Source organism: Hoplias malabaricus, chromosome 11, assembly GCF_029633855.1.
Source record: "Hoplias malabaricus isolate fHopMal1 chromosome 11, fHopMal1.hap1, whole genome shotgun sequence".
Classification (NCBI taxonomy): domain Eukaryota; kingdom Metazoa; phylum Chordata; class Actinopteri; order Characiformes; family Erythrinidae; genus Hoplias; species Hoplias malabaricus.
The window spans coordinates 24,901,533-24,925,506 of NC_089810.1; the positions used below are offsets into that span (position 1 = coordinate 24,901,533).

Genomic DNA, 23,974 nt, shown 5'->3' on the forward strand with positions numbered 1-23,974 from the left:
GTGAAACAATTTTAATAAATAAAGTATTTTACTTTTCTGAAACATACACATGATTTCCATATTTGGCAGAGACAGTGTTTAGCATGGATTCAGTGTTAAAGACTATACATTAGTTTAGACGCTTCATGTGTATTCAAAGTCTTAGTGCATATTAAGGCAGTTTTTCAATGCATACTGAAGTATTGATACTATAACTGAATTCCATGAGACTAAACAGCTCACAGGAGGAGTATATCATTAACATTAGTTATTTTCCTTTATGAATATAGACAAAGCATTTCTTATAAAATATAACATTCATACCATGGAGGCAACATACTATCGGAATAACATTGGTATTGATAGGAAATTACTTACAAATACTGAGGAATTTAGATTTTAAGGTAGTTTAGATTTAATTACATTTCCGTGATTTTTTTGATGAAGTCAAAAAAAAAAGCATTTTTATTAATATTTACTGCATTTGTAATCTTCCACAGATCAATTCTGATGTTTCACTGGAATGCCAATCCAGGCACTAGATGTTGAAGCAAAACAGTAATTTTCCAGTTAGAAGAAACACATATTATAATAAGATTCTGTTCCCAGGTGCTGGTATTATCAAATACTAAGATTGGATTGCCAACTCAGACAGGATTCCTAATGCCTACCTCTTAATAAATGAGTCACACTGGTATAAATGACATGAATTTACATAAAAATTGATCAGACCAATACATACATTTGTTACATACAACAATATATGTATACAACAATTCATACATTGAAGACTTGGGACCAAAAATACAAATAGTCACACAATGTTTGGTCATATTGGCACTTTGGATATAACCACTGAGAGATAAACATTCACAGACAGCCTTGTCTCACTTAACTGAAATGCATCTTAGGTCAGTGTTCTTAACTCTCAGTCCTGGAAGGACTTTACTTTATATTTTCTTTTCTCAGTCACAGATCATTTGGAGGTTTATCTAATGAGCTGAAATAGGTGTGTTAGCACAAGAATGAAAAAGGCAGTTTTGGGCCAGAACTGCAAGCAATATACACCACATGGCAAAAATATGAATTCCTTTAAGACAAATCATCTTAAATCCAGTTAATATATCAAATATTTCTCATTAGGAGTTTGCTGTAAGAATATTAACTTCAAGCTATTTCTGGACCAATTGGCATTGTTTTAAGGGATTTTATTTAGAAAGAGACATTCCACTTGCAGAGGTTTACTTTACATAAAAGTGGAATATACACTGACACAAAAGAATGAAAACAATGAGTTGAATACTCTAAACCATACTCCATTTAATAATGAGAAATATTAGATTAATTTAGATTAAGATTTCACTTAATGAGATGCAATTTTTTGCAATGCAAACACATAGTCAGAGGTGATGATAAAAGACCAGTTTACCTCATTTAAAACCAAACCTTATCAATTGCAAGTTGGACCAAGTGCCACAGAAAAATGCATCTTTGAACATCAAGCCTACAATAAATCATCCATTAATGTAAAGATATCTGCTAATTTCAGGTGCTCAGGAATTTTATGCTATGTTACTAAATAAAGCAGAAAAGCGTTTGTCACAGCAGTTGAAATTAACAGTTTTTACCCGCTAAAATTCCGGTGATGCATAGAAATGTGAAAAAAAAGATACATTCACACAGGCTTCAGTTTTGGCCTATTTTGGCCTCAGTTTACAATGGTAGATACACTATATGCCAAAATGTTTGTAGACACCCTTTATAATGAATGGATTCTCCTGTTTTAGGGAAATTCAATTGTGGACATAGCATGAAATAGAATTGGATGCAGTACATGGTACTGCGGTCACCATGCTCAATGCTGTGTCTGGGCAAGAGGATATAAAGTGGTTCTTTGGAGTCATACAGCCCTAATACGTTCGGGAGGATTTGAATTGGTGTTCCAGAACTAATCATTCAACATCAGTACCTGACCTCACTTTTGTTTACGAGGCCAAATGTAAATCTTCACAGAAATGTTCCAACATCTTCTCTAAAGCCTTCCCGAAGGAACAGAACATGTAACTTCACCAAAAGAAGAACATATATAATTTCAGATTAAATGTTATCCAAGCAGGTATCCACAAACTTTTGCCAATAGTTTAGATCATTTCTCTAAATTGCACTCATATTGACTGAGGATAAATATGTTGAAATGCACTAAATTGGCTACAAAGAAGAATGAAATGAATGAAAAGCCTCAACATACTTTAAAACACATCTAAGCACTAGATTTCCAGGCAAAGATTAAACAGAGGCATATCTACAACATGACAATCATACAGAGATTAATCTATGCCCAGAGACCTGGCAAAATCTTTTTAATAAAGCGCATATTAATAAACTTTGTATACAACCCTTCCTAGACCTACATATTTCAAAATATTGTGTCATATTTTTAACACACTGATAAGAAATGTGACAGACACACATTTATGTATCCCACTTTGTGGCCAGCCCAGTTTCTTTTGATACTTTAAGAATAATAATGAAAAGATTATAAAGTGAAATGTAAAGTGATTTACAGAAGTCAAGTGCAGGTTTCGCACCCCAAGTTCTGTAACTTTGCACAACTATGTACCACTGGTTTTAAAATGTGGTCATTTCTTCAGGACACTATCATATGTCTTATCAGTAAAGGTGGAGCATTGTAATCTGTCTAAAACTATTAGAGGTAATCCAGTGTTTTTAACATATACTCTTTCTATATTTATAGCATACAGGCAGTGTCTTTGTCTCAGTACACAGTTAGCCTCCTACATAGGCACTATTTAGCAGCACTGACCGCCATTTTCTATTAATTAATTTTAGTAGGGTTCAGTTTTATTTTAGCCATGACCCAGTATATAAAGATTTGACATTAATTAAAATGCTGCCAATGTAGGCATTAGGGACTAAGGTGTCTTACATGGTATTGAGACACACTCAGTTGCATCCCTTCAATTTGTAAAATAACAGAAGAAAAAAAAAAAAAAAAAAAAAAAAAAAACTAAATATTTGATTCAGCATCTGCCAATTGGGGTCCACTGCAAGCTCATTCACCAGGGGCCCACTGTCAAAATTATCCCTGTTCTTTAATTAGGTACAAGGTAATATGCTGAAATGGTTACCTATATGCTACAAATACAGCACACAGAGACACTGTTTAAAACCACTGGCATATAGACTTAATTTTTGAGAAACTGGGGCCTAAATGCAGTGTTCCCAAGCCCACTTTTTAACCCATGGTTGGCACTTTCTCTTGTCTTGTGTGCTATTTATCCAAATATATTTGGTGGGTGGGGATGATGGTGGCTGACAATTAACAGGTTGGGAGCCTGCAGTGGTGGCAGGTGGCCACTAGCAGGCGCACTTGCTTTTCTCCTGCGTGGGTGGTTCCACCAGCTCGCTGCCACTGTGGCCATTGGAGCGCATGGTTCCATCAGGAATCCAGGACCGGTCCACACACCTCTCCATCCGCTTCATGATCAGATCCAGAAGAACTTCCACTGCCCGGCTCACATTCTCTCCATTAGCGGCACTTGTTTCAAAGTATGGGATCCTGAAAAGGTCCGAAAAGAACTGAGGTAGTTTGTACAAATGTTAAATAAATAAATAAATAAATAAATAAATAAATAAATAAATAACTGAGCTAAATACACAGTCCTGGAAATAGACAAAATGGTAAAAATCTTTTTTTTCCCCCACAATTGGATGCATTGCGATGCAGGTGGACTGCAAGGATCAATGAAATAATAATAATTATAATGATGATAACATTTGTGTTACTTTCTACTTTGTTTTTATCTATTAGACAGCTAAAAATTAAGAAGCAATCAATCGTACCCCTAAATCAGCCAAACACCCTGATCTATGTCAGTTTTTGGCAACTCAACTCTACCTCAAATCTTTTTTTGGGCGAGTAGCTGAATTCCAGAATTTTGTTCCAGATTAGTATCTTCTCTAATTAGCTCAGACATGCAGCAGTGTTGTGCAGGCAGGTTGGAACAAAGTCATAGACTGCAATTTCTGTACCCGTGTTGCTAAAACATCTGAAACGTACACTTTGTTTGATCATGTGAAAGTTGCATAACAATTGAAGCATTTTCAATGCCTTGCTCAACAATGAGACTTACAGCTCACTTCAAGTTAATCTCAGACAATATCACCACCTTTCTCTTAAAGTAATTGTGAATTAGTTCATTTAAAGGTGACTCATTCAATCACTGAATAAATTTATTTCTCAAACATTCTCTCTTTTGCTGTGACAAGAAAAATAAGGGTAGGATTCTTGCAGCAGCCAAATCAAACTGCACAAATCAGCAAGAATAGAGCATAGCTTTATGGTCACATACAAAGTTATACAAGTACAACATTGCAGCGAAATGCCTTCCATCTGTCCACTCACGTTAACAGGGGTTAGGTGTGTGAAACAGACGCAATGGCAGCAAGTTTCCCCTCGCCATCTTACAGTTAGAAGACATAGCTGCATTACATCAGGAAATGTGGTGGTAAAAAAAAATAAAATAAAATAAAATAAGAAATAAAAAAAAAGAAAGATCACACACTGTGCCTTAAAGGAAGCACAGTGTGTGATCTTGGAAAAAAAAAAAAAACACCTGTAGCACACAAGCAATACCAGGTTAAGCCAACCAGGAACGATAAGGAGCGGAGAGGAAGAAAATGCAACCACCTCCCACAAGAGCAAGAGAGGAAAAGCAATGATATCATTGAGCCTACACTTTAAAACAGTAACATAAACTCCAATCAACCCAGTCAACTGGCCTAAAGTACAAATTAATTAATTAATTCGTTCATTCATACATACATACATAAATAAAACAAATATATCCTTATTTAAATGAGATGAACATGTGACTGTCTTTCTGTTTGCACTAAAAGAACATTTTCTGGCCTTTTCACAGAGATCATATTTTCAAATTCCTGAAATAATATCTGAGCAAAATTGAGATTCTTACACAAGAATGTGACTAAGACAGATACCTTACATTAGCTCAGTAAATATTTACTCTGCAGTTGGCTGCCATCTTGGCAAGTTTCGAGTGATTAGCAGGTCATGGCTAAAACAAACACTTAGTCTCTGCCCTTAAAACAAACTCCACTGCAACACAGAAGAATCAGAAAGCTGTTATAAAGTTAACATGCTAGCATAACAAGCTGGCATGCTAACAGCAATCCTTCTCCTGTACCAAAGTCGCACTGATGAAGTTTGCCACTCTATTCTATCTGGTGCTCTATTCCAGCTTTTATCATTTGCTGTTTAACTGTTGATTTAAACATGTAAGATTATGCTAAATGCAACATGTACGGAAGGTTAGGATGTCAGGACTAAGAAAACAGCAGCAATTCCCTCTACACAAAAGGAAAATAAAATGTCAAACTTCCTCAACAGACAAATCAAACAGATCAAAATATTTTTATTAATAATCACTGATTCATTGATTGAAGAAGCAATTAATGTACACATTTAATTCTAGAAAGTTCTGATGATTAATGTAAATTCTAAGTGAAGCAAATACACAGAAGGAAACTGCTTAAATTTCATTTTGATTTCAAACAAAACTTAAATATGGTTCAGATAAATAGAGGAGATTAAGACAAGATCTTATGTTGAGGTTGGTCCATCTTGGTTTTCATTTTGGTCCTTCAGCTGGGGTGTAATACAGCAAATTAGTGAGCAATAGCATACTATAGACATCACTTTTCAGCACAGAAATCAAAACCCTATACATTTTCGATTCAGAACAATCTGGATTTAATAAAATATTAAATGTGGCTAAAATAAACTGAAAGCCAGTTTCTTACCCATATTTCTCTGCGAGTTCTCTTGCCTCTACCTCACTGACAGCTCGCTGGTCGTCCAGATCGCACTTATTTCCACACAGAACAATGTCAGGATTCTCACAATATGCATGCATCTGCAGTTGACCTGCCCACCAACAGCAGAGGGAAATGTCAGAGGTTTTCAAAGTCTGTGTGTTTCAATTCCTAAATCGATCACAAGATTACCATGACACTGCAAAGACACAGTGACTAATGTAACTTTTCCACTGCATGGTACCTACTCGACTTGGCTCTACGCATTGGTTGGTTTTTCCATTACAATGCAGTTTGAGCTGCTCTTTTGAGTCAGCAAAACAAAACAAACGTGGAGATATTACAAAGTTGTTATTATTATTACTACCCATTTGTGCTGGTTGTCTGCATGTTGTCATGATTTACAAGTCTCTCTAGAACAAGCTCTGCATATTTTACACATCACCTTTAGTCCCTACTCAGCTCGAACCACGTGCAAGCAGGTACTAAAAAAAGTACTCAGTTACATGTAAAAAAATTGCCTAATGGGAAAGCAAAAAAAAGCAGATTACAGCAGAATCAAGGCACCATGCAGTGGACAAGCTCCATAAATAACTTCCACCTTCGCAGAAGAGAGACTGTTCCAAATAAGCACAAGCTAAACTGATCTAACCAGTCAGCTAGTTGGAGAAAAAAAAGCCTGAACCAGCAAAACTCGACAGCATCTATAGAAAGATTTAAACTCTTTTATACTCAGACACAGTATAAAAGAGTTTTAGGGGTTACTGAGGGGTATTTCAGTACTGATGGTGCCAATGGCAACTGATCTACCTCAGATACTACAATCGAGTTGAAAGTCCAGCAAATGTTATGTCACCAGTGAAATTGTGTCTCCTTCTTAACAGCTTTATATAAAATAAAAATAACCAAACAAATAGTGGTACACATTTGTGTAAATGTGTACATCATTGTGAATCTGGTTTAAGATTCTCAGATAAACTCACTCATCCAGTTCCTGACATTGAGGAAGCTTTGTTCATTGGTCAGATCAAACAGCAACAAGAAACCCATGGCATCTCTGAAGAACGCCGTCGTCAAACTCCTGAATCTGTAAAAGCATTCACAGCAAAAAAAAATATTTCCACAGGCCTTAGGCTGAGAGCATTCAATCCAACAATGTACAAGTTTCTAATGAAGACATTTTTCTTTAGAAATGTCCACTACAAATGCGCTGACCAAAGCCAAAGTTCAGTGTCTGAGGAAGGTGGTGTCAATATTGAGAGTCTCAGCATTTCAGTCCAACTGTTCAAAACATAAATTTGAGAGTCCTGGGCCTCACCTTTCTTGTCCTGCAGTGTCCCACAGCTGGATATGTATTCTCTGTCCCCTTCCTGTGCCATCAGACCCACTGGACTTATATACCTTCAAATAAAGAGTTACACCTTAAGAAGAGCATTTATATTTTCACAAGCTGTGTGTTTTCATTATGTAAATGTGTCATGATAAATGGAATGGATAGAAAGAATCCATACTTTTATATTTGCTTTATGGAGATTCTTTTTATATGAAAAACTATGCTCTGTATATGTGTTTAGAAGAGTTGTGTGTGACTAGGATGTGAAGTATGGGGCCAAGTGTTCTGTAGTGATTCAGTTCATATCTTGATTGAATGGAGGGTTTTCTAAACTCAGAAGTGAAGACTCATCACATTAACTCTCTCTCACTGAGGGTTTTAATGACTTCTGCTGTGTTTGCTTTGTAGGAACAGTTTGTTTATTCTTCAGGAGGGAGCTCTGCTCTCGGGTAAATTGCTCATGCTTTTTCTTTTGCTTTTCATTTTTGCTGATGGAACAAAGCACAGACCGCAGAATGAATCCATTTTAATTGAAAGCCATTTTTCATATTATTTATAATTTTTTTTTATTAAACTTCAATTTTAAGTTTTATAAAAACTTAATATTTTGCATACTTTTGTCAGTGATGTGAAAATGATGTTTTACCACTTGTCTGATGCAATGAAACACCAACTTAATCTTTTATTACTGAAGGCTGTTTGAAAAAGTCCACATTTTCTAGTTTCAGGTTTGTCATTTCAGCTAGTTGCCAGTGTGTTCTATTGTGAAACAAGGCCATGTACAGAAATTCATAAATTCTTTCATAAATTAATGAACAAAATTCTCTATATTTTAATGACCTGAACAAGAAATTAAGTGACTTATTCAGGTATTTCTCGCAGTAAATGCCTTAAAGTGTGCTGAATGTTATCAATGTTGTCTTAAGTCTCAAGATCTTCTACTGTAAAGGAATATGTTAAAACCTATCTGGTGATTTTTTTTTCTTGTTAGCATTTTCATGTGTTTTTTTTTATTTTTGGAAAAACAGCACAAGCAATTCTGCTTTGAAAATTCATTATTACAAAGACAGTCTCAATCACGCAGATTCGTACAGAGTTTCTGACATCATGGAACTATTGGCATCAAATGTTCCATGTGTGTTTTGATTTCAAAATTTCTAAAAAACGTCAAATTATCTAGCAGTGAAATACGACACTTAATACTAAAATTACAAATAAAGTAAAAAGTCTAGAAATAGACTGAATAATATTAAAATACTCTACTCTTACAATAATCCTCTAAAGAGATATGAGATATACTGACTAGATTTAAGATGAGTTTTGGCAGGTAGCTAAGATTGAAATAAGATGTCTCATAAATGAAACAAAGCTCCTCTGTATGTGTAATCAGACAGTTTATTTCACACTTCAAATCTCTCAGCTGGTGAAAAAAGAAAGAGTAAATAACCATTCCAGAAGAAAGACCTGGAGGAACGAATTTATGCTCCACTGTCTCTAAGTTGCTATAAATGCACAGAGCTGAGAAAGTCTCTCTCACACACACACACACACACACAAAAGATTGATGTACAGATACTGAGGTATAAATAATGCCAAACCTTCATATCTGTAAGGTGAATTTATCAAAGATAAAGTTATGTCTGATAAGGTGATAGCAGACTGGAGTCTTCCCTCCATTAAACATTCTGTTTTAAATAACTAATGCAAAGATTTACAGATATAACATCCTATTATTTTTTTATTAGCTACTACTGTAGAAATTAGGGTCTGATTATTCCATTTTGACTTTCAGATGTAGTACTGAGCATTGTATCGATCATCAGAATAGTCTTTAATTTTTAAGCCATTTCTTTCTAATTTTACCACAAAAACACACATACCTGGATATCAACATGCACAGAAGAAAAACTACCCATCATCTCAAATGACTTCCAGGTGGTTGCTCAAGTTAAATTTGAATAAATAAATAAATAACCCCCCATACACACGGTAGATGTTTATAGGGGGAGTGAGCACACACAAGCTTGGAGCAGCAGGTATCCACCTTGGCTCCCACACTGGAAAAAAAAAGAAAATGTCCTGTACAGGTACATTTTCGTTCACTTAAAAGTACAGACCACGTAAATGTCCCTTCATAGGTATATCAGCTGTCTTAAACTCCAGTTGTGAACTTTGATGGTCCATAAAATTCTCTTCTCCAGAATGAGAGGTGACCATCTGTCTTAATTATAAAATGCTTTAAAACAGAAAATAAATAAATAAAAGTCTGGAGTTGATATGCAGTTTATGAAATAAATTCAACTTCAAAATCTACAATAAAAGTAAAATATGATACAAACATGTTCTCAAATTAAAAAGCACTAGTGCTGTTTTTTCCCATTACATGGTACCTACTTGGCTTGGCTCTACTCAGCTCTTTTGTTTTTCCTAAAACTGACTACTTTGGTACCTGCTCGCTTGTGGTTTCAAGCGAGCTGAGTAGAGACTTAAGTGTAACATGTAAATTTTGCAGAGCGCCGATGGGCCAGAGAGTCTTATCAATCATATGGAAATGCAGACATCCAGCACAAACTAGCCATTTGTAAAATTTCCAAGCTACATTAGAGATCACATTTGTTTCATCTGACTCACAGTGCCAGCTTACGGTGCGGTATTGTGAAGCAGTACAAACACTTCTTGTATTGGTGACTGACAAAAAACTCCAGCAAGAGCTGGATGGCGCAACAAGGAATTAAAATTTTTTTACCTATCAGTCTGAACAGGAGCACAGAGTTGCGTTCAGTCCCAAAACACAAAAGCACTTATTACCACCACTGTTGTTGTAGTTTCCAAAGCCCACATTTCCCATCAGAGAGAGTGTTTTGCAACATCACCTGATCATTTTGTTTGGAGCTGTGCAAGTGGAAAAGTGACTAGGGAACAAGAAACGAGTAGAGCCAAGTAGAGTATGTACCATGCAGTGGAATAACACTATAAGACGTGCAACTGAGGGTCCCACCACAGTAACAGGGAAATGTACCGCTACAGTGATGATATATCAGAGACTGCAGGCAGCATATTAGTTTTGAGAGAGAAGAAAGCTCCCCTATCATTGCCCCATTTTACTTGCTAATCCAGGAGATCAAACCAGTAACTGGTAGTCCCAAGCCTGCGCTCCTAACCAGGAGGTCACAGCTGCTATTATTTAAATTAATATTAAACTAATTCATATTTGATCAATACTTAAATATTACTGAAGATATTTAGAAATCTTACATTCCTAACATCCCTGAACTGTTAATCAGACCACTATTAACCAAAATAAAAGCCTCATTTTCCCATAAACCACACACACACACACTCACCACCCGCTTTTCTCTGAAGTCGATGCCCACTGTGGTGATGAATTTGGAGTTGAACTTGCCATCCGTGTACTGGTACAGGAAGCTTGTCTTTCCCACCCCAGAATCCCCCAGGGCTAGGAACTTGATGAGGTAATCATAGTCCCCATCAGACATAGTGAGGGCTGCTTACTGACCTAAGAAACACACACAGACACATTTTATTCAAGACTCACATTGTTCACATGCACACTATACAAATTTGTATTTATATTTATATATATATATATATATATATATATATATATATATATATATATATATATATATATATATACACACACACACACACACACACACATGCTGCTGCCATACTAATGACTACTACTAATACTAACAAAATATATACTAATGCCAAATATTTACCTTCTACCTTTTAAATATAATAATTGCTTATTATATATGTTAACACATATACAAATACTTAACACTGAAAAGTAACAGAATAAAAGGTTATTCTGAATAAAAATAAAAGCAAAACTGAATAAAAGCAAAATTGCTTTATTTGGGGGGAAAAAAAAAAAATTATTCTCTGAATAATTCTGCAAATTATACTCTCCGAATTTTTCCGAGATTTTTTCTCAGAATTATTCCGAGAATATTCTCAGAATTATTCCGAGAATATTCTCAGAATTATTCCGAGAATATTCTCAGAATTCTGACTTTAATCTCGAAATCTTTATTTTTCTCTCTCTCAATGCTATGGCCCTAAAAATCGCAGGAATCAGCATTGTTGAATAAGTATATTATCTTTGAAAAGTGCCCAGTCTGGAATGGAGCTCCTGTGATCCCGCCCACCCAGTTTCTGCCTGTGATCCTGCCCTCTGTCCAATCACATTACGTCTACACCCACAATGTTGCCAGGTCTACAAACAGTGTCTTGACCAATGACCAAGTGAACAGAGCTAATGTTATATTTTACCAAACCCAAAAAGCTACATTGCCCTTCTAAAAATCTCCATGATCAGAGATGGAGCAAAATGAGAGGAAATATTTGTGTTTTAAAGTTGAGGCATTTTAGAAGCAGCAACACTACAAATAGACCCAGAGCTGGGTAATTTTCTTCTGAACAGGTAACAGCAAATAATTTCTGAAAAAATATAAGTACAGATACCTATGTACAGATTAAAAGGAGTAAACACCATAGGTTTTGTGTTTTATATAAAGAAAGTGAGGCATAGCGACATTTGAATGGTGTTAGGACTGTTTTGTGTGTATTATATAAAGGTGAATAACAACATGATTGAAACAAAACATTGTTTGTTTGTTTTTTTAATAATTGAGACAGATTCATCTGTGTTTTTTCCGTAGTGTGTGTGTGTGTGTGTGTGTGTATTTTAAACAAATTAAGGAGCAAGGATTGTGTTTGTGTGGAACAAAATGTTTGACTTCAAAAATTGTGAATAGAAAGCAAAGTTCTGCCTCCTTAACAACATTTATAGTGGAAGGGATAATCAATAAGTAACACCACCCTTGTCTAGTCAAAATATTTAAGTTGGGTTTGGACAGTAAAGGCTTGTAAATGCTGGGAAGTGCCACTCGTTCATTTTTTGTGTCACTTTCTTGCGTAGGTTAATGTTTCAGTGAAATTATGAACACCCTTCTGTGTAAATGTGTTGATTATGGCACATTTTCTTAGCTATTATGGTCCAAAGTTCTTAAACTCGACTGTGGCTTGTTTGTTCAGTGTTCCTCAAATTGGCAACCTGGTCAAGCGTCACTTCTGGGGAGGAGGTAGATGGCTCCCTCCACTGTTTTGAAACTGTATTATAGTTCCAATTTTAAACGTTTGGTGTCAGTATTACAGATTGCTCCTTTAAAACAACCCTCCTTGCAAACACAGATTGACAAACCTAAAGCGTGAGCTAAAATAGTAATTATTAAGTTAGTTGTGAGTGGAAAATAGTGCCCAAAAAATACCTCTTATAACACCCCTATTTGTCTCCGTAAATGAGAAGCATGTGGCTCTTACTTCAGAGGAAACTTTTAAAAGACATCTTCAATCACAGGGTAGCTAAATGTGGAATTATTTACGAGCCACTTTCCCTGCACCACTGAACATCAGCAGAAGCTGAGGAATGAGGAAACGAGTGGACCCACCATGCTCCTACATTTGTGTGCAGTCACGCCTGGAAAATATCTCAGTATGAGCTTGACAATCAGAGGTGTCGTTTCTCATTCACAGCTTCTGAAATTCTATCTGAGATCCTCCTTGGTGTTTACCTGTTATTTTGTCCACAGTAGTTACATCAGTGGACTAGTTTTTCCTCAGGCTCTTACTCCAGCAGTTCTCACCATTACTGGATGAACTTAGTTCAGGTAAGGGGAAGTCTGGAAATGTCCAGGCCTATGTGAAAACAGCTGAACATTCACGAATATCTGAATTATATCTGGATAAGGTCAAACGACACAAATAATTTCAAATGGGGATGCATTTAAACCATCTGATAGCAGTCTAAATGCTCTCCAAGACGCATCTGTGAAACAAAAGTCCCCTAGTATAACCCAAATTCTATCAATACACACACACGAGCATGTGTGGAATATTGAAAGGTGGGATATGATGAGGTAGGTGTTAGCCACCGATTCTCCAGCGGTGAAGCTGACTGATACCCACTGTGCAGCGAGGGGTGGCTATCCCCTCCCCCTTCTAGAATTATTTGTAATTCAGTCATTTGACTGATATGACCAACTACGTATTTGAAGGAAAGCAACAAAACCAACACAGTACTCAAAGTAGTTAGTTGCAGAACTTAAATAACTGGGTCTCAGACTCAAAGGCAAAGCGCTTCTAGTGTTAATCACCCAAACAGCTCTCTATAGAAGAGGATCTTTCCCAGTGTGAGTGAATTTATAATACAGTGTTTTGAAATGTATGTAGTTTCTTAATGCAGTGTTTGTGAAATGCTGCAATTCTTGTAATTTCTATATGCAAAATGCCATCCCTAAGCTTAAAGGAATGACAGACGATGTGTAAAATTGCAGATTGAAACACTAAATGGATCAACAACAAGGTTGGTGTGTAACAAGCTGATTTGCTTATTCTGTCCCACACAGCTATTGGATTTCAGTCTGACTAACTGGAGAAGCATGTGTGTACCAAGTGTTAATGCATGTGGCTAAAACCTTATCAGGATACAACCTATATACCCTACTAGTCACATGAAGTGATCAGGTGTAAACAGGGTAAAAGTAAATTACCCTGGGCTCAAACAGAACAGTCTAAAAATCAGCTCACAAATAGAGTGGTTTTCATTTGTGATTAATGACTCAAACACACAAGTGAGTTCCCCTTAGTCAGTAGGTTTTTCTTCAGAATTATATGCATTTGATGGCATACTGACCTCAAATAACTTGAAAGGGCTTGTTACAACATGACGTGCCCACATCTCTCACTCTTAACAACAGTGCACATGGTGGAAAAGGGAAAGAGTGTGTTATAATGCTCCTCCTCTTTTACAGTGCCTTCATCCATAGACAAACAACAAAAACAACATATCTACCAACAGAACTCATGTCTAAAATAAAATCAAAGCCCGAACCTTATCACAGGTTTTCAGTGAGGATTATGAGTAAATAAATTATGAAAACCCAACATTTGATTTAATTATTTACACATTTGGAATACTTAGCTGGACTTTTAGAAGAGTTGCATTTAGACTGAAGAATTGCATGGTAATTTTAATGCATTTGTACATGTATTGAAATTATATAAAAAGTCACAAAACCTCAGCTAACTAACAACATCCTAAAAGAAACCAAGGGCATCTTTCACACTGGCTTCAGAAACGTGGAAGAAATACACTGAAATATTTCTTTTACTTGCTTGTAAATGTGTTTTATTTTATCACTGCATATGACCGTCTGCCAATCATCTAAATGAAATGTGTTTTTCCAGCTTGGTAACAAGAGACTAAGAGCTCAAAACACTGTCAGACCTGAAGATAAAAAACTTCCAACAACTCTGTTTACTTCAAACTTGTGGAGAAATCTGAGCTTGTAGAATACAAAAATGGCTTTCCTCCCCCAGTCTCTTGTCAGGACAAGCTCAGGTGTTAAACATTGCTCTGATATGCATGGTTTGACAGAAAGACTGGAACATTCATTGATATTATATCACAATCACATCTTATACCCACAAGAGCTGCATTTATACTACAACCTACATCAACATCAAATCATTCATTGTGTTGTTAGTTGATGGCAAATTTGCTGCAGTCCCAAAACATACAAGCATGAGAAACATGAGTCATATGACTGCAGTCTGAATCGGCACTCACTCAAAACTCCACATTCTGGCATTCCAACATCACTAAAACCTGCTCTGAAAAAATAAGCTGCTTAAGAGTCTGAGAGAAAAATCAAGACCACATACAGGGACTGAAAGACTGTGACTGATTACCTTAACATCACACATACTTTAGTACATGTCTTAAACAAAGCTGCACAGTTTTAATAGAGCTAACTTAAAGAAAATTGTCAAGAATATATCACCCATGACCCAATACATGTTGTGCAATAACACATATGTCATTATTGTCTCAGGCAGGAACAGCCGGTAGGTAAAGACATCCTGTACCAGGCACCAACCTATAGCATTTCATCATACGTTCACCCAGTCACTCTCACATTCACAACTGTGGACATTTCTAACACAGCCAATCAAGCCACCTACATGTGTTTTTGGAGTGTGGTAAGAAACTGGAGCAAACTCACAGACAGTGACCTCAGGCAAGGGTCAAACCCAGGACCCCAAGATTCCTGAAATACTAGCATGGCGTTGGCCTGTCAATCTCAAACAATTCTGTGGGGGCTGAGAGGGCTGTATCAAAACACAGACTGTATTTTCATCTCTGAGACAGAGCATGAAATCTAGCACCATACCAGGATTATTGTTTATTTATTGACTGCTGGAAAGTGTGACACTTTTCTTGAAAAATCTGTATTAATTAGAAAAATGCGTACATGAAATACTGCAAATTTAGTACGACCCTTGCTATAAACTATCCAGAAGCTGTGTACTGACGGATGTATTTGAAAGGCAGAAAAGGAGTGTAAGACCACTTTGAGACATCCTGAGAGCCCCTTAGAGTGCAAGTGAGGATAAAAGTTTAAGAGATTCTCACTCCTGAGATTTTTATCCTGATGAGTGAACTGAAGCAGACAAACTGCTTCACCTAAAAAAAATGACAGAAAAAACCCTCTGAACATAAAAGTGAACTCCTCGGGAGTTCCACTTCACCAGAATTCTTTCAGAAACACTGTTAGCCCTGCACTCTTAATAAAAAAAAAGAGAGAGGTATTATCTGAAGCCAGGAAAATACTCTGAAAGCTTCTACAGACAGCTGTTATCACCATCAAACATCAACTGAACACTTATCAGATAGAAGAGGAAAAACAGATTAGGAAAAGGACTATCCAGAGATTAGGATTATATCAGAGTGAATCACATGTCTTAATTCTACACGTACCCCTTGTTATGGTTAAACATTTTCCCCTTTAAAAACCTGACATGTCATTATAACACACACAAAAAAAAACGTGCTTCAGTGGTGCTCTGCTGCCAGTCTGAAGTAATATCAAAGAAACTCTGCTTGACTTTAACATATTTAAATTTAGGGCATCATACACCTTCAAAAGCATTCAAAGATCTTAATTATCAACCACGCCTAACTTTCTATGATATGAAGCTGAATTCACCTGCTTATTTGGCGACCTTCTGTTCAAAACTTCCAGTTCCACCTTTAAAGCTGCAGTAGCCACTAGAATGTAAATGCTTCACCATTTAAGGTGGAACTGGAAATTCAGAGACAGTGGCAAAGTACTAGAGATGTTTTATGCTTGCTATGAAGTAAAGGGACTTTATACATTTAAGTTAATATTATATTAAACTAAGATCATACAATGTTTATAATAGTTTTGAAAAGAGAAAATACTGACATTTGTGGGTTTATTTGGTCGCATGCGCTGCCATCTTGCCAGTGATACATAGCCCTTCATATAAAGTGAGCCCCTGAATCTTAGTTTTAAGGGGTATTTAGCCCTACCCCTCTTTTCCAACAAGAATTGAGCCTCCCCTATCCCTAGGCAAAAAGGTAGGACAAAGTGTTAGGGGGCTAAGGCGTGAAATGGTGATTCACCCTAAGTGAAGACCACATCAAATTGTTTTTTCTGCTTAATCAAGTCTCACATGGCATAATATGTTGTAACATTAACATTCATTAAGAGTTAAGAGAGTTTTGTATCTTTAAATGTAAATTTTTCATATTGTACATACCCAAGGTTTAATTAGAACAGGAAATAATTTCATTATTGTGTCAGACTGCAATAAACTACTGTAAAAGAACTGTAAGGCTCCTACAGTTTTTGCTGTACTGGGGGAAAGGTAAAGGAAATGGCTAATCACAATAATATTTGGATTAGAATATTGTGTCTGTAATATTACAAAGGACCCATGAACCCAGGAAAAAACAAATATAATTTTTAAAAGGCCCTATATCTACTATGGCAGAAACTGGCAGTAAAAGAAAAAAATGCATCAGATTTAACTAAAAGAAATGGAATGTAAAATACTGGAGTGAATAAGTGCTGGACCGAACAAGACTGACTCTACATGGTGTGGCTTAGCAGTCTGCAGTCTGAAGGAGTTTCAACCAATCGAGCACTTAAAGAAGCAACAAATCATTTTATCTCTGTAAGCTCTGGGGCTGATATTGAGAGTGAAAAGTGTGTATGAGTCCCAAAACACACACAATCTGTATACACGTTTACATTTTAGGACTTATATGGCTTTGGGAATGGTAAGGTTAGTCAGGTGGTACAGTACTGTGCAAAACTTTTAGGCACATGAGATTTAAAAAGTTATAACCACAAATATGCAAATAAATATTACATAGTAGTGATGTTCTGTGTGTGAATGTGGTGGTTTAACCCTTTACAAATATCTCCTTGTGGCAGTCCTGTATTATATTATCACCCAATACCTAATTTTACCTATGCTAAAAAATACTTAATTATGCTAAATTAAGGGTGCTGTTGATTTAAGAAATCCACAAGACAAATGAGGATATCTAGGGTTAAAAAAATGTAAATAAAAAAATATATATTCTCAGAGTAAGTGTGCACATAGTATTTTTTATTAAAAAAAATCTCTTTACTTTTACTCTGTGTTTTATTCTAATTAGATATTTTATACAAGCACCACACTTATTGATGATAAATGCACTGAGGTTATAGCTAGTATAAAAATAAGATTTCACACAATGAATGTAAGCCAAATTTCATGTCCCCAATATGCAAATAAATGTGTGAGAGAGAGAGAGAGAGAGAGAGAGATTGTGTTCCTCTATCTCTGGGAAGGAAATGCTACCGGCAATAATACAATGACACTAAATGTTTCTTTAAAGTAATATGCAGTCTGAAAAGTTAGCTGCCATTATTAAAAAGTTACCAAAAAACATTTCCATGCCAGTTTTAATATGAAATACGTTTTAATTTATTTTCAAGGGAGTTTGCTCACTTGATTCAACTACATTTGGTATATCTTCTCTACTTTTATTTCCTCCTTGTTAAGATGATCCTGTAATGTTTTTCTCTCTCTCATAGTCATCTGAATATAAACTTAGGAAACATTCAGTGTTTTTTGGTGTGTCTGTGTGTGTTGCGCTGGTACGAGTGGATAAGACCCAGCCGGGCTGCTGGGGTAGTGTCACTTCTGGACTGAGAAAAAAAATCCTTCACCGAAAAATATTCAGCCAACAGCATTCTGTGACTAGTGACATCTATTGCAGTCAGTGGGGTACAACTGTTTTCCATCCAAATCTAAAGCTCTTTTTCCAGTCTCTAAACTAGCTGCAACTTTAGACTCAGAAGCCTCACTCAGCAACTGATGTGTGACAGGGTGAAGAGTGAACTGCTACTGTTTCAGCAGTTCTTCCTTATGTTTACACCAGTGTGAGGTCACATGACGCAGGCAGCAGAATTACCACTACCATGACTTTGCTGAGACAAACATGCTGGGTAACAAACCACAGCCAGTTTCCCAGACCCAGGTTAACCTTAAGTTCTTATTAATTGAACTTCCAGTAATGAATTAACGGTGAAAGTGACTTGGCCTAGTCATGTTTCAATTATTCAAATGTACTGTTAATATTAAAATAGAAAACACAAGTAAACTGTGTAATAAAATAAATATGGGATATATTACAAATTAAATTTTTAATGACCAGGCAAATGATTGCTGCATCAATATCCATAAATAATGAGGCATTTGCAAAACAATTCTACAACGTCATTTGACATAAGTCCGTTTTTGGAAACTCCACAAGTGGCTTATTAAAGAAACACATAATATTTTACCTTAAAATTACAGCTTCAAAATTATTGTGATGCTCCACTGATATGTAATAGGGAGATTTGCACCTCTGTCATTGCTACTGTGCTCATCACTGCAGAAAGTGCACTTTTTCCATTTTGTTCTATCCCAATATCTTTTCATTTTAATTGCTTAAGTCCACAGCTGTGCCTCTAAATACTGAAGTATTAGCAGTACACTGCATTTTCTGTGCACTACTTGTATTAGTTAACTTGTACACTGCACACGCTTTCAGTTTGAGACACAGTGTGGGTGCAAATAGTTAAAATGAATGCTGCTGGTGTTTGTGAAAGCACTGATCCTCTTACTTCCCTCTTGCTTGTAAACAAGTGTAAAATCCTGCTCTCATGTTGTTAATTCGGCACAAATTTAAAGCAAACATTTCAGAAAGCCTTGGACTGTACCAACCAGTCAGGCCTCTACTACAAGCCTCAGAAAGTGTACCACACTCTGAAGAGCGAAGTGCTATGAACATGATCCTTATCTTCATGGTATTCAGTTGCAGAGAATCTCGCACTGCTGTCACATTCAATCATAAGGATATTGAACCAATGACTCGATAGTAACAATTTACTGAAGTTCATCTTTCATAAAGCTACATGCTACATAAGCCTTGTTGGAATGAGCGTTCATTAGATATCGTCATGTAGGTTTATATTACTTGTTAGTTTTATATTGGTGTTGTGTAACCTTATGAATTTTGCCTTACAGTAAAGCGTTACAGACTTGCTAACTGTGGGATCTAATGCTAGTCCAGTATTATTGAGTATTACAAAGAAAATTCTACTTGTAATTTAAAATCATGCAGAATTTACCTCAACATTTTTCATCAACATAAAGAAGCCTTCTTACTGCTGTATACATTCTCATGCTGTGGTTAAAAGACATATGACATACCCACTGATTCCGCACACATGTCCTGGGCATGACACAAAATCCAATTTTATTGGATCTTCATTTTCAAAGTGTTATCTAACTAATTTATTGATATTATTGTGTTTGCTATACTCATAACAACAAAAAAAAATACTAATGTTTGTTAAACTGTCAGAAAAACACACTGTGGTCACACCCTTATATTCTGTAGTTTTGCTTAGTTCTGTAATGAAAGATTACAAATATTCACCTCTCATTCTGGAGAAGAGAATATACCTGGACTATTAAAAAAAAAAACCTGTTGTACCTAAAGTACATTTACAAGTTTATACCTTTAGTGAAAATTATGTACCAGTAGAGTACATTTTTTCTGAGAATATATGGAACAGAATAGACTTCAGGACTTATTAGATATATTTTTTGTTTATTTAAATCTACCCCAAGTCAAAATTAAATTCTAAATTAGCTTAAGACCATGCCCAAATGTAGTAAACAAAATTTTATCATTAGTTTCTGAGATACAGATGCTACCATCTTGAATAATCTTGACTGATCGTGATTGATCTGGAACCTATAGTTGACATATTGAAAAAGGTCAGCAGTGAGTAGTGTTTATCTGAGCGCGAGCTGAGTCTGTCAGTATACAGCTATATGCGAAATTATGCGAAAGGCATAATTATATTGCTGCTGTTGGAGCAAAACACTGTAGGTCAATTTTAGATGTTTTCATTTTTGTGACATATTTAACATCATGCCATACATAATGAATGAAGTCAGAGAAATGCTCCAATAATTTCTTTTTAGTTAGTAGTGTGGATTTACTTCTGCAGGAGCAGGAAAAACTTTGGCAAATTTACATGAAATTTATTCCTCAAAATTTATATATATTAAACCAACAAACAAAGACAAATGGAGGAACTCCATTATCAAAGTTTCATCACACACCATTCAATAAAACTGTAGCTTTAAAAAAAAAACAAAAAAAAAAAAACCTTAACGTTAGCTAACATTAGAGGGTTGCTGAATGACTACGGTATTTTGTTCTACCTCGACACAAAACATATTATATGTATTGTGAAATGGCAGTTGTGTGTGACTGGCACTCTACTTTAAAAGCCAAAAATATTTGTTCCTTCCCCTGCAAAATTGATGATCTGATGAAATCTGATGATGGAGATATGTGGTTGTGTTCCAACAGTGCTGATAAAACCACATTGACCAAGCCTACATGAAAGAAAGCCTGGAGCTGCCCGAGGGTTATTTTTTGCCACATTTCCCTGTTGGACAGACTGGCAGAAGGGTGGAGCTCAAAGCTAATGGACAGACGGATATGCAGATCACACCGAACTTAAACAAAGCCAGAGAAAACACACACAGAGCCAAACTGGGTGTGACACACACCACTCTATAAAGATGCACACATGCACTCACTCAAGTCATGACAGGTTGAGGGTTTTCTTCTGATGAATACACTTCCCGTTTTTGCTGGAACTGAAGCACCATAAACTTCTAGAAGTGTTAAAGGTCTTTATTCAAAAATATACGGTGGCCTTTATACAATGGCCAGGAAATTCCTAATGATATTACACAATGTAATCTCACTGGCCTTAAACTGGCTCATGAAGCATAAATGCGAACACAAAGAAGGTCTATTTCCTAAGTTTGAAATAAGAATTAGATCATACAGTCAAAATATTCCTAATTTTTGGATAATTCCATGGTTGAAATAAAAATGTAATTAAAAGTTGCTTGATGTGAATGGCTAATTTCTTGGTTATTTAATGTTAAAGCTTCTGTTATAAAAGGATTATAAAAAAGGCCTTCTATATTTTAGAAAATAGATCATTTTACTATAAGTTTACATCAATACATTTGACTATGCCAAATTTTTTTGAAAGGCCCCTGTATTATAATACTTAGCCAAGAAAGATACAATAAAGAAAACACAATACATCAGAGTTTTAAAGTTTATATGTGATGCTACTTCAATGTGTCTTTGTCAATATAGCACAATACTTATTCTTTAAGAGTCTGTGCCCCCTTTTGTAGAAAAAGAATATTTTCAAGTCCCCCAAGTCTGACATGTCTGCATGTGCTCAAATATGCCTCATTCATTTGCCTTGCTCTGCCTCACCCCCAAAATAAGCCCCATTTTGGGAACCACTGGTATAAAGTATTGTGATGTGAACTTTCTGCCACATAACACACTTGAATAAAATGGCATTAGTTGACAACTGTATGACATAAACAGGACTTGTAATCTCTTTAAGACTGAACTCAGATCAGCGTAAAAAGTGCAACTTTACATTTTTTGCACATGTGTGAACTTTTACAGTATTTTGGCTGAGAATATGTACAGCAGCAACTGGACTTTTTGGTTACAAGTACCTGTAAAAGCAAAGAGTTCTTAAAATAAAGGTGTGTGGGGGTGGGGGGTCCTCTCTCATCTTTGTCCAGCTGATTCAGACAGAAACATCCATCAATAACCTTAAAACCAGTATATTTTGCTGACACATAGGGATATTATAGATTCCGTAAATGACCATCAGCTCTGGCACATAAATGCATAACCTTGTCTAATTTCCCTCAGCTGGTCCTCATGTGCTCTAGGCACCATATCATGTGACCCTCAATCTCTAAGCTGGACACATCACACATACACACATTTATTCTGTCAGGCACAGGATTAAGTTCTCATCAGTTCTGCTCCACCTAAAGCAGCTCTGTCTGCTGTAATTAATTACATTTCAACTATAAAGATTGCACAATCACCATAAAAAGTCCAGACTTAGCAAAAATACATTATTCATCCTTTCTTTTTACTTCTCGTGCATAATTAAATGACAGTAAATGGTAGTACGGGTATACCACTTTTAAAAATTTGTCAAACTACACTGAATAAAATATTTTGAACAGGACCAGCATGCAATTTTCAAGTGGTGTTTTTTCAATTTTCTGCATGCATTAGACAGGAAAGAAGAAACCACATATTTACACAAAGAAAAAAAGTCCACTTCAGTTTTTAACAGGTATTAGCTAATACAGGAAGAAGTGTACACATTTCCTTAGAATTCATGTGGTAGAGTTAATATATTCTCGTTATATTAGTCAGGCAGAACCTTTAATAAATAAACTAAAGCTATGGATATTCATGTTTTATGTCCAATAACACTCTGTAAGTAGTGCTCTGCCATCATTATATTTAAAATAAGGTGCCTCTATTTTTTCTGCTTCAAAGCCAGATTAATTTTACCTCAGGAAGCAAGTATCTCCATTTTCCCAATATATTATTTCAAAATGTCTTATATTGGAAGGAATTCACTCACAATTCATGTAGCCTTTTGCAAAAATAATGTTTCTTACAAACTATGCCAAAATAATACAGGCATTATATACCCATCGTGTACTTCGTGTAGTAACTTCTGATCTAGTCACCACCACTATGAACACGTCTAGAACTGATTAATTCGCATCAAACCACTTTGAATGACTTCAAGTAAATATAACTGCTTTTTAGTGATTAAACTATGCAGTAATGTAAAAAAAAAGTCATTTTCCCCTTTCAAATACTAACATACGGTGAGAATTGTTAAGAAAGCCACGTGTCTAATGATGACACCTGAAAAGATCTCCGCCAATTTATGAAACCTGTGTTGTAAATAATAAATAAATAAATATGTGAAATTTGCTAGAAACTAAGTTACTGTCATATTCATATGAATACGTGGTTAACCTGAAACCCTGAGGGAAATAAGTGGGGTATTTAAATGCTAAAAATTTGGTCGGTTTTATCCAGTCTGTTGCCTAAAATATCTAAAATATCAGTCTACAGGCTTTAAAGTAAATGAAACACGTGTTTGCTGGATGTCTAACTCCTCAGTCTTGCACGTAAGTGCAAAAAAATAACCAGACTTGTGCCCTGAAAGCATCAACTTCAGAAGAAAATAACTCACCAGACGCCTACCTGAGCTTCGGTTAGTTGATAATAATGAAGAAATACGCCTCTTCCAATGATAAAGCAAGCAAGCTACACTTTACGGCTGTATTAAGTACTAAATAGATTGTACTGAACTGTTTTGGCTGGTGTAAGCTTTTGTCCAGAAGTCTACAAGGCTAGGAGTCTAAGTTGACGCAGCGACAGCAGCAGCACTTCCCGTTCGACGTTGATTTCTTTTC

The 23,974-nt window shown here is 35.9% G+C and overlaps 1 protein-coding gene across 2 annotated transcripts; it reads right to left on the minus strand.

The window, feature by feature from the left end:
* rab27a (RAB27A, member RAS oncogene family) lies at nt 1-23,929 on the minus strand. Of its 2 annotated transcripts, none has more exons than XM_066684875.1 (6): nt 23,752-23,929; nt 10,513-10,685; nt 7,154-7,236; nt 6,819-6,922; nt 5,824-5,947; nt 1-3,559 (listed from the first exon to the last, which is right to left on the minus strand). In XM_066684875.1, the coding sequence occupies exons 2-6, from the start codon at nt 10,663-10,665 to the stop codon at nt 3,358-3,360; spliced, it is 666 nt and encodes a 221-aa protein (XP_066540972.1). In that variant the 5' UTR covers nt 10,666-10,685; nt 23,752-23,929; the 3' UTR covers nt 1-3,357. The 2 variants fall into 2 exon arrangements, with proteins under 2 accessions (XP_066540972.1, XP_066540973.1); XM_066684876.1 differs by having other exon boundaries at nt 23,763-23,927.
* Between the last annotated feature and the right edge of the window lie 45 nt (nt 23,930-23,974).

Excerpts from the sequence above, each read along its gene's own strand:
- rab27a (XM_066684875.1), bottom strand. The coding sequence starts at position 10,665 with ATGTCTGATGGGGACTATGATTACCTCATCAAGTTCCTAGCCCTGGGG. Across the intron at positions 7,237-10,512 it reads ACTTCAGAGAAAAGCGGGTG|GTATATAAGTCCAGTGGGTC; the intron begins GTGAGTGTGTGT and ends CTTTATTTGAAG. Across the intron at positions 3,560-5,823 it reads GAACTCGCAGAGAAATATGG|GATCCCATACTTTGAAACAA; the intron begins GTAAGAAACTGG and ends GGACCTTTTCAG.